Raw genomic sequence first — 12,106 nt, 5'->3', positions numbered from 1 at the left:
CCGCAAACTTTATTAGCACATTCCCGCTCTTTGTGCCAAGGTCAGTAATAAAAAGGTTAAATAAGATCGGTCCCAAAACCGATCCTTGAGGGACTCCACTAGTGACCTCCTTCCAGCCTGACAGTTCACCTTTCAATACGACCCGCTGGAGTCTCCCCTTTAACCAGTTCCTTATCCACCTTACAACTTTCATATTCATCCCCATCTTTTCCAATTTAACTAACAGTTCCCCATGCGGAACCGTGTCGAACGCCTTACTGAAATCTAGGTAAATTATATCTACCGCATTTCCTTTATCTAAGTAATCCGTCACCTTCTCAAAGAAGGAGATCAGATTGGTTTGACACGATCTACCTTTAGTTAATCCGTGTTGCAGTTCATCCCAATTACCATTGACCTCTATGTCCTTAACTACTTTCTCCCTTAAAATTTTTTCCAAGACCTTACATACTACAGACGTCAAGCTAACAGGCCTATAATTACCCGGATCACTTTTATTCCCTTTCTTAAAAATAGGAACTACATTAGCAATCCTCCAGTCATACGGCACAACCCCCGAGTTTATCGATTGCTTAAAAATTCTCACTAACGGGCTCGCAATTTCACGCGCCAGTTCCTTTAATATCCTCGGATGGAGATTGTCCGGGCCCTCCGACTTCGTCCCATTGAGCTGTTCAAGTACGGCCTCTACCTCAGTTGCGGTAATATCCACTTCCATATCCACATTCTCATTTATCATCCCTCCATCATCGCTAGATTCCTCACTAGTCTTATTAAAAACTGAGGCAAAGTACTTGTTTAGATGTTGGGCCATGCCTAGGTTATCCTTAACCTCCATTCCATCCTCAGTGTATAGCGGCCCCACTTCTTCTTTCTTTGTTTTCTTCTTATTTATGTGGCTGTAGAACCTTTTACTATTGGTTTTGATTCCCTTTGCAAGGTCCAGTTCAATGCGGCTTTTAGCCTTCCTCACTTTATCCCTACATGTTCTGACCTCACCAAGGTAGCTTTCCTTACTGATCCTGCCTTTCTTCCACTCCCTGTAAGCTTTCTGCTTTTGTCTAATCCCCTCTCTGAGTTGCTTGCTCATCCAGTTTGGCCTACAACTCCTGCCCATGGTTTTTTTCCCCTTTCTCGGGATGCAGGCTTCTGACAGTCTCCGCAGCTGCGACTTAAAGTAATTCCAGGCCTCCTCCGCATTTAAATCCACTAATTCCTCCGTCCAATCCACTTCCCTAAGTAATTTCCTTAACTCTTTAAAATTAGCCCTCGAGAAGTCGAAAACCCTAATCCCAGATCTACATTTGTTTATCCTTCCATCTAGTTTGAACTGAATCAGCTCATGATCACTCGAACCAAGGTTGTCCCCTACCACCATTTCTTCTACGAGGTCCTCACTGCTCACCAACACCAAATCTAAAATGGCATCCCCTCTCATAGGTACTTCAACTACTTGATGAAGAAATCCATCCGCTATCACATCCAGGAAAATCTGACCCCTATTATTCTTGCAAGCACTCGTCCTCCAGTCTATATCCGGGAAGTTGAAGTCCCCCATAATCACACATTTCCCCTTTGTGTTTACTTCATTAAAGACATTAAAGAGGTCTCTATCCATATCCCAATCAGATCCCGGCGGTCTATAGCACACCCCAAGCACTATCTCAGGGGAAGCTCTAGTTGCTTTTTTACCCAGTGTGATTTTTGCCCAGACAGACTCTGTCTTATCCATTCCATCGCTTCTTATTTCGCTACAGTTAATCTCATCATTGATGTACAAGGCTACTCCACCACCTTTGCCTTTCTTCCTGTCTTTTCTAAACAGCACATAGCCTTCAATACCCGTGCTCCAGTCATGAGTACTATTCCACCAGGTTTCGGTTATGCCTATAGTATCCGGTTTCACTTCCTGCACCAGTAACTCCAGTTCCTCCATCTTGTTACCTAGGCTCCTCGCATTAGTGTACAGTCCTTTTAATTTTCGGCGTTTGGCGTCAGTGACATTCTTTCCCCCGTCGTGCAGAGACCTTCTACCACCAGCATCACCCGTTACTCTGGTTTCTACTCCACTATTCCTCCTTGGATCAATTCTTGGGACCGCAAGGGTATCCCCTCTCACTTTGTTTACTTCCCTCTCCAGGTTATATTCCGGCGTGGAGATCTCCCGAACATCTCCCAACCATCTCCCCCAACTTCCTAGTTTAAAGCTCTCTTGATGAGGTCGGCGAGCCTCCATCCTAGAATTCTATTTCCCTCCTTGCTTAGATGAAGTCCATCCTGAGCGAACAGTCGTCTATCCGTAAACGCTTCCCAGTGACTGTACATCCCAAACCCCTCCTTATAACACCACTCCCTGAGCCATCTGTTGATCGCCATAATCTTGTCACTCCTTCGTCGCCCCGCTCTAGGAACTGGCAGAATCCCACTGAAGATCACCTGAGCCTCGATTTCTTTGAGCATCTTCCCCAGTCTGGCATAGTCCTCCTTGATACAGTCCAGCAAGTAACTAGCCGTATCATTCGTTCCCACATGAAGGATAATCAACGGATTCTTTCCCGCTCCCGCTAAGATCGTATTCAGCCTCAGGTCCACATCCTGTATCTTAGCCCCTAGCAGACAGCACACCCTTCTGTTCTCCTGATCAGGTCTAGTTACAGGCCTGTCTACTCTTCTCAGTAAAGAGTCTCCAATCACGTAGACTTGCCTTTTCCTGGCGACAGTGCGATTCTGCGGTCTATCCCCCACAGCAGCTGGCCGCAATTCCTCTCAATTTGTATTCGCCCTTACAATCCTCCTAGGGCTCGTACTTGGTGTCGCCTCCATCGACTCCTCCCCTCCTTCTGCAGGACTAGCTGCTCGCCTCTTCTTCCTCGCCCTTGCTCCTTCAGCAGCCTGCTGTGCTCCATCTTCATTTTCCAACTCAGCAAACCTGTTCCTGAGTTCTATTTCTCCATCGCTGGCCCGTCTTTTCCTCTGCCTGGTTCTCCTAGTCACATGCTTCCACCGTCCACTTTCCTCACCCAGCAGCCCCTCCTCAGAGTCCTTTGGTCCTGCTTCTATCCGCTCGTCTGAGCTTGTCCCCTGTGCCTCATCATGTTTGTGTTCCATCATCTGCTCAAATCCCCTTCTAAACTCAGCCAGAGTTTCCACTTGCATCTCCAGTCCCCTTACCTTTTCCTCCAGCAGCTCTATCAGGCGGCACTTCATGCAGATGAAACTCCTTTCAGGTGCCCCCTCTAGGACCATGTACATGCTGCAGCTACCGCATCCGGTCATCCTCAGTGTGTCTCTACCTGCTACCTCCGCCTCCATCATTCCGTTCCAACTCTGTGCCTGGCAATCCACGCCTCACACCGCACCGCAGGCCACCAACAAGTGCTGGGCTGCTGGCAGACCCCTGCCCCTTCCCTAGTCTGCCTTCCTGGTTTCCCTGCCTTGGTCTCCCCTGCAACCTCCCCCGGAAACTCCCACTGAAACTGTTCAGCTCTTTCTCGGTTGTGAAACCCAAATCCTCCCAAAGGGTTGATTCTACTCCCCAACTTCTTGGGGATGATGGAAGAGGAGACCATTCCTGTCCACTGTCAGGAGTGAGGTTGGGGTTGAGTTCATAAATACATATTTCTGGGTGGTCATGAAAACACGGTGCAGGAATGTTAGAAATGCACTGCCTGCTTAGAAGAATGGGATTATTTCAACATCCATTTTTGACTTGATGTGACCTATGAATCCTAAGCAATTTTTCAATTATAAGTGAATTAGTAATTTATAATCAAATCCAGCAGTCCTTACTTGGGTTAAACTCCCATTAATTTCTGTGGAAGTTCAGACTGAGCACGGTCTGCAGGATGTGGCCCAGTAACAACAGGACCACTACGCTGATTTCCACCTGGATAGTTCAATTGTTGGGGTTCCTCTGTGCCCAAGGTCAAATAGTGAGTTAGTGGCAGAATCAGAAATAGAAGGAAAGAAATTTGGCACCAAGCCACCTGCTGTAACCACTGAAACACACTTTGCCTCCCTAGACTTTTCAGCAAGGACATTTGTCATTCCTGCGTGTTAATTAAACTAGCAGTCCCTCCAATAAATTGTAATTAAAGGGCTATATTCTCTTTTCATTGCACTTGTGTAACTCAGATTAATATTAATTAGAGCTAGTGTACAGCAAAATACGTCAGTATTGTTGCTGCTAGGCCACTCATTACATGTGTAAGAAGAAAGAACAGGAGTACTTGTGGCACCTTAGAGACTAACGAATTTATTTGAGCATTTGTTAGTCTCTAAGGTGCCACAAGTACTCCTGTTCTTTTTGCTGATACAGACTAACAAGGCTGCTATTCTGAAACATGTGCAAGAAGGAATGTCTTACTATTTATATTAGCTCCCTAACCATGGATCTAAGTATCCCTGAACCTTGTATATGTCAGTGCCTCAGTGTAAAGACATGATTAGCTCAGATTCACTAGTTGCTGTGCAATGTGAGCTGATATTGAACTTTGGGCAAGACCCCCATCCCTCTAGTGAGAGATGAAGTTGGAAACATAAAATTATCCTCCTCCATCTCCAGAAACAGCAAAATAAGGGTGCCAGGGTAATGCCACTTGCCCTTATTTATAATGGCTCTGTACTGGCATGTAAGTTATTACATGAAAGTGTAATTTTCAGCCCTGTGTATCAGCACGAGTGAACTTGGCCCATGGTTGTGTGCACACAGAGCTTGAAATATGACTTGGGCTTAAAAATATGCAGAAAAAACATATCCCACCTGTCATAAACATACAGCTAAGGGTAGCATAAAATCCCTCTTTACCCTGTAAGGGGTTAATTCGTCTTTTACCTGTAAAGGGTTAAGAAGTTCAGGTAACCTAGCTGACACCTGACCAAAAGGACCAATGAGGGGACAAGATACACCACTACCTCGATATAACACCACCCGATATAATACAAATTTGGACATAACACGGTAAAGCAGTGATCCAGGGGGGTGGGGCTGCGCTCTCCAGTGGATGAAAGCAAGTTCAATATAACACGGTTTCACCTATAATGTGGTAAGATTTTTTGGCTCCTAAGGACAGCATTATATCGAGGTAGAGGTGTACTTTCAAATCTGGGGTGGGGGGAAACAGGCTTTGTCTGTCTGTTCTGGGCTTTTGCTGGACACAGTTCAAGGAAGTAAGCAATCCAGGTCCTATAAAGTTAGTAAGTATTTAGCAAGGAAATGCGTTAGTTTACTTTTATTTTGGTTTGTGTTTTCCTTTGTGTAAGAGGGAGGTTTATGCCTGGTTTTGTAACTTTAAGGTTTTGCCTAGAGGGGAGATCCTCTGTGTTCTTGAGTCTTTTGTTATTCTGTAAAGTACTTACCATCCCGATTTTACAGTGGTAATTCTTTTACCTTTTCTTTAATTAAAATTCTTCTTTTAAGAACCTGATTGATTCTTCATTGTTTTAAGATCCAAGGGTTTGGGTCTGTGTTCACCTGTACCAATTGGTGAGGATATTAGTCTCAAGCCTCCCCAGGAAAGGGGGTGTAGGGGTTTGCGGGATTATTCTCAAGCCTGCCCAGGAAAAGGGATGTAGGGGCTTGGGGGGATATTTGGGGAAGGTAGGGCTCCAAGTGGCCCTCCCTAAATATTTGTTTAAATCACTTGGTGGTGGCAGTGTTACTTAATCCAAGATATAAGAGAGAAATTGTTCTGCGGGGAGTTTTTAACCTAAGATGGTAGAAATAAGCTTAGAGGGTCTTCATGCGAGTCCCCATGCCTGTACCCTAGAGTTCAGAGTGGGGAAGGAACCCTGACGCCACCCATGAACAAACTTTTATTGTCCCTGAAGTAGGGCCTTTGTTATATCCTGTCATCCTTGATCCAGAGGCTCAGTAATCTGAGATTTGTTGCTTTTCCTTCCATTTTTATTAATTTCCATTATTTTTAAATAGCAACACTTCTTATCTCTCTCCTCTTATCGCATCCTTCTAAGCTGACTTCTTTGTTGCAGTTATCACCTCCTTGTTCTAACGGCAATTGGCTTCCGACCCTCCCGTTTCCCATTTCAGCTTTCACGGCATGAAATGTGATTCTTTTACTAGTTAAAGCCTTACTTTCCTTTCACCAATCCTTGCTTCCATTCCTCTGTCTTCTTTCATTTTGTCCTCACATATTTTCACTTTTCAGTTTATCTCATGCCCCTTTCAGCTAAACCTGAACATTGTATACAGAGCTGGAGACAGGCCTACAGTTAAAATTAGTTTCTCACATTGTTAAAAAGTACCTTAGGAATAGAAAATAAATATTCCCCTTTTCATTTGATTTGCAACCAACATACAGACACTGCAGCAATCTTGTTTTCCATTATACAGTACTTTATCTCTAGTCTCCCTCTTCTCCCCCCCCCCAAAAAAAATATTGCAAATAAGGGTTCCTTATTGTTAATGCCAGAACATGCATGGACATCATCTGCCATTTTTTAATGAAATTGTGAGCTACAACACTGTGGTAAAAGTTTCTCATTTTGTAAGAAAAGGTATGAGTTACGGACATTGTAATTGTCAGAATAGAGCGGTTCCCCGGCAGCAAGACAAAGAAGATTTTGGTGTGCTGGAGAGCAATATCTCGTTATGCAGTCTTTTTTTTTTCTCCTAGCATAGTGTAGTGTGTTTCATAATGAGCAACGGAGAGCACTGTGTCTTAAAGTTCAGTTTCAATTATGCAGGCAAGCTAGATTTATTGGCCAAGTTCAGTGAAATACAATGAAAATAAATGCACAGGAAGCTGCCCTTTCAAGTATTCTTTGAAAATAATGTTAATACATTTATTAATTTAAACATAAAAACAGACTTTTATATAATGTTTCTCAGTACAGTGTTACTAATAGTTTGAATAGCTGTTGTAAACATTTTTCAGACTTTCAGATGCATTCTTTACTTGAAGAAAACAGAGTTCATGTGAATACGCCCATAGTGTTTGCCTGGGAGATATATGGAAGTTAAGTGGCTGTTAAGGAAAAACTTTTTTACAATTTTTGGTTTAAAAAGTGCTCAGAATGCATAAAATTTCATTTCTGTACAGCGAATGATTTATAAGGACACACTAAGTGCAAAAAGTAAATGCTGCTTATATTTCAGTTAGTGTCTTAAAGGAAATCTAAGAATGCAATATGCTATATAATTGTGGGAAGGGACACCTGATAGATGTTGTGTGAGGAGTTTGAGCAAATGAAATTGTAATGGAATTCTTGTTCAGACTTTAGAAAATAGCTTTTTATTTATTTTTTTTTCTAAAGATGCTACGTCCATATAATTCATTACCTATTTGCACATCTTTCAGCAAGTCAATAATGAATCAATGAATTTAAACCTTTACACCATTTTTAGCATAACAAATATAATCAAGGGTGTTTTTCAGTGGTGTCCTTTTTATTGTTGTTTTCCTAAGGCATTTCTGTGGAGATACTCTGTGGTTCAAATGAATCATTTTGATTCTTTTCCCTGGCAGGTGTATGAGGCAGTCCCATGTTACACTGAGTGCAATCAGTATTCCTGGGTAGTAGAACCATGGTCTCCATGCAAAATCAACAGTGAACAAAATTCCCTCCACTGTGGAGATGGAATACAAACTAGAAAAATCAGGTGCGTGAAAAGAAAGGCATAATTATTTTAAATATAAAGAAGCTAAAACTTTTTTTTTTATATAGAAAAAGTAACTGGACTTATGAAAGTGAATGTCCAACATCTCTGAAGTGGAAAGAGGTGTGCATTGACATGTAAAGGTTTACAGACAAAACTGCTCTCAGATGCAGTTTTATTCATAGTCATAGAATTAAAGGTCAGAAGGGACTATTAGATTATCTAGTCTGACCTCCTGTACATAACAGGTCACCAACACCACCCAGCACCTGCACACTAACCTAGCAACTGAAATGAGACCAAAGTATTACAACCTGCAGGACACTAGGCTATTATGAGCTGGGAAATGATTAGGTGAGATATACTCAGATAATCCTGGAAAGTGACCTGAACCCACATGCTGCAGAGGAAGGCAAAAATTCCCCAAGATCACTGGCAATCTGTTCTGGAGAAAATTCCTTTCTGACCCCACATACGGTGATTAGCTGGACCCTGAGCATGTGAGCAAGAACCAGCCAGACAAGCACCTATAGAATGTTACAATCATGACTTCTTTGAAGTCATACAGTACCTACATTGGAACTCTTCCTTTGACATTCCGGCTGTATAGTAGAGCAGGCTAAACAACAGAATAACAATGAGGAATAATTTGGATTCACTAATTTTTTTTTAATAAAATCCACCACATTCAGTCACTGTGATTTATGGAGTAATATTAACCATTTGCAAATATTTCACACAACCACTAATTATTCAGGAAAGTATTCCTCTATCTCCAACTTTTTATGAATGTTACTAGTGATTATTCCTCCAAAAATTTATTCTGGAAGTGTGTTTATTATCTCATAGTCTCCTCTTTAAAACACTGTCTTCCAATCAGGGAGCAGAAACAATATCATGTGACAAGTGATCAATTATTTATTCATATTCACACAAAGCAACAAATCAAAATTTAAAGCTTGCATCTCATAGTTTAAAATTATTCAATTATTATTGAATATTTACAAATAAATGCATACAGGAAGTCATCATTGAGTTAGCATAGGTTTGAAAGCAGTTCTCTAAATTCATAACTAATGTTATTTGTAACAAATAGTTTGATCAGCTTTCCTGTGCAGACCCATGGTGTGTGTATATATATATATATAATGGCTCATTTGGAAACATACAGACCTGTTGTCAATAAGCACCTCGTTGTTCTCTACATTAAGCTGTTATCTACCAGATGTAATCGATTATTAATTTTTTCCCTGTAGATGTGTAAATACTGCTGAGGATGGTGAAGGCGAGACTGTGCCCATTACGCAGTGTGATCAGTCTGAAATCCCTAATGAAGCCCAAAAGTGTAATCTTTACTGCCCTAATGAGTGTGTAATGTCTGACTGGGGACAATGGAGCCAGTGTCCGCAGGTAAATGGGTTTTACAGTGTCTCTTAAGGGAATGTTTTCATGCCCGCTTCTCAGTTTCCTCTTCTTGAGTCACTTTAGGCTCCCTTCATATAGTACGCATGTTTCAGTAGCAAGGATAACTGATTTTCCAAGGGAAGTCAAGTTCAATGGATTCTACATCCAGACTGGTTAAATCTTGATCTTTTTAGATGTCTGCTATTTCTCCAAAGACTTTGCCTTAGAAAAACTAATTAGAAAAACACATAGCGATTATTTATGACAGATGGCCAGATTGTTCCTCCATTTGGACTGGTACCAAAGCAGGTACAAAGAGGATAGAGAGCAGAAGCTCCATGGCATATCTCCTGCTGACTCCTTATCCCAGGAAAGGCCATCTGTGCTGGGCACAGAGAAGTATTTTACACGGGAGTTATATAACTCTCATAGGTATCTACAGGTCAATCATAGCACTGGAGCCACCTGGCTCTGGGAAAAGCAAGGTTGGGGCTGAGAAGATAACTGTTTTCCCCCCTCAAACCTGAAGAGAATTGCATTATCTGGCACTGCTTCCTTCTCCACACCTTGAAACACTCTTGAGGCAATGTTTGGGACAGCAATTAGCGAGAAGCCCATTGTTGCATGATTGAGCTATAGTGCCATGAGGAAAGGAGAGGACTGTGAATTGCGCAAAGGCACATGCCACTATCCAAATGCCCTTTGTAAGTGTTGCTATATCCATGACGTTACCCCCAAACACTCCCTCCCAGAGAAGGATGGAAGGAAACTGAATCTTGTGCAGATTTTGGTCCTGGTGGGTATGACATAGCAGGGTTTCTCACTCACCAGTGTTATGATTCACACAATAATTGCCCAGCTTTACTTTATTATTTTAACTTAGAAAAATCAAGACAGGTTTTGTAACATACCTGTCTTGTGTAATTTATCTATAAGAGAGCACTGTATTTAAGTGACAGATAAACATTGTCCCTGTGTTACAGGGTTCATTATCAAAAGTGTGATCATTATTGGGCATGTGTTTCCATTATTGCAGGCACAGAAAGTTTCCTTGCACAGTCAGGCAAGCTTCTCTTCTTCCACATGGGGACATGTCAAATAAAAATTGTATTTTCATTCCGGTACTTATCCCTAGTGCAGCAGGGCTTTGATGCAGTGTAACACTTTGTTCCGAACCTATATCTGTTTCTTGGATAGCTTTTCAAACTCCCACTGTGATAGCAGCAGCTAGTCTTGGGAAATGTCTTTTTCTTCACCAGCGAGTGTTTCCAGGAATGGAATTAGTTGTTGTTTGTGCTATCATGGAATGACCAACTCTGTAAATGTTTCCCTTTTGTCCTGTGTTTTGTGACAGACTCACCGTTGGAAGGTGCTAAACCAGAAATTTTAGGGCATTAGAAGTGTCAGCATCAATTCAGTTTACTGAACAGACTGTTTTTAAAAGTTATGCTACCCACTTGCTGTGAAAGGGAGGAGTGTGTGTGTGTGTGTGTGTGTGTATGTAGATGCTTAACAGACATAAAATAATGACTCTTTGTCTTGAAAAGTTTATAAAGTGAGGTCTGATCTTGCAAAAGCAACTAACAAACATGGTTCTTACTACTATAAGTTGTCCCACATGCTCAGTGGGGCTACTCATGTGAATAAGAATTACAGGATCAGATTTGTTTGCACCTATGAACAGGACCGGCTCCAGGCACCAGCCCAGCAAGCAGCTGCTTGGGGCAGCCAATGGAGAGGGGCGGCACGTCCAGGTCTTCGGCAGCAATTCGACGGTGGGTCCCTCACTCCCTCTCGGAGCGAAGGACTAGCCGCCGAATTACCGCCGAAGACTGAAGCGGCAGCGGTAGAGCAGCAGATTGCGATCGCGGCTTTTTTTTTTCCTTTTTGCTGCTTGGGGCGGCAAAAACCTGGGGGCGGCCCTGCCTATGAATACTACCAATCCATAACTATGACCAGCACAAGGATCTGTGTGAGGAGATTCTGTAGTAAGGAGGCAGTGTCTGGTTCTAGGTTGGGGAAAATCTGCACAGGGGAGGAAATACTGTGGAGTGTGATTGTGGTGTAGCGTCCTGGCTGGTGAGCCAGCTAGTCCTCCTGCATTGTGAATCTTGGCCAAGAAACTATACAAGTTAGATAAAATATATTGTTAGTTTAAATACACTTCAGTGAAGGAAAAGCATGGAGTTTAGCTTTAGGAAATTATGTCCTGGATTTATATTCCTGAACTGTGTATACAGCTTGCCTAACAAACTAATGACAATTAATGGGTGGGAATATTAAGTGTAAGCAGTAGCTTGTTTGGGTCTGAGACTTATTAAATGATGTTCCAAGTACAATCTACTAATCAAACAGAGACTCAGTTTCAGCTCTATCACTAAGCCAACCATTCAAGTGGTGACATGAAAGCGGATTCCTGTGGTAGAGATGGTACTTTGAGTTCTAAGGAATAAAAGCCAGACCAAGTCTCAGTCATAACATTTTGAACTGCCAAATGCATGAGGTCTTAAACTTTGTGCTACAAAGAACAGAAATAGATATCAGCTTTTCTTTCAGGTGGGGACAAAGATTATTTTGGGAAAAAGCAATGCATGTCACCTTTTATGATGAGTGTGTTGAAACTCAGAGGTTAAAAAACCTCCAGCTTTTAACCACTGTGATAAGATATCATTTCTGACCACACTCTACAAAAATTACATGACAACACCAGTGAAACAAAATTTCTAGTACTGACCTGTGAAACCTCATCCTGGGCAGCTGTACTACAGTAATTAAATATCCATCCTGACTTCAGTTAAATGGGTATCCTGTGTTAGGAGTTATCCAGGTCTTTGAGGTATAACTTCAGTATCTCTAGTTGACAACATGCATATTGTGAGGCCTTAACGCAGACTGAAATCTGTGCACAGAGGACTCTGAATACTTGATGTAAATTGTGAAATGAAGATGATCCTATTCTTCAAGCATTTTAGAGAGTCACCAAGACATTCAACTCCTATGCTATTTTGAGTAACACAGATAATTAAACAGCTCTGTTTCTTAACAGCAAAGAGGGCACTGGTCTTCATGGGTACATTTTTCAGA

At 42.0% G+C, this 12,106-nt stretch overlaps 1 protein-coding gene across 2 annotated transcripts in view; it reads left to right on the top strand.

Moving 5' to 3' along the window:
- The window catches only part of THSD7B (thrombospondin type 1 domain containing 7B), a 529,845-nt gene that overhangs the window by 470,111 nt on the left and 47,628 nt on the right, over positions 1–12,106 (top strand). For both annotated transcript variants that reach the window (XM_030580720.1, XM_030580719.1), the window contains 2 exons: positions 7,488–7,621; positions 8,875–9,028. In XM_030580720.1, the coding sequence (XP_030436580.1) occupies positions 7,488–7,621; positions 8,875–9,028 (288 nt within the window). The remainder of the gene's footprint in view (positions 1–7,487; positions 7,622–8,874; positions 9,029–12,106) is intronic.

The sequence above is a fragment of the Gopherus evgoodei genome, chromosome 11 (genome assembly GCF_007399415.2).
Source record: "Gopherus evgoodei ecotype Sinaloan lineage chromosome 11, rGopEvg1_v1.p, whole genome shotgun sequence".
Lineage (NCBI taxonomy): Eukaryota > Metazoa > Chordata > Testudines > Testudinidae > Gopherus > Gopherus evgoodei.
The sequence above is the reverse complement of the archived record's forward strand: the minus strand, read 5'-3'. Positions and strand labels throughout refer to the sequence as shown.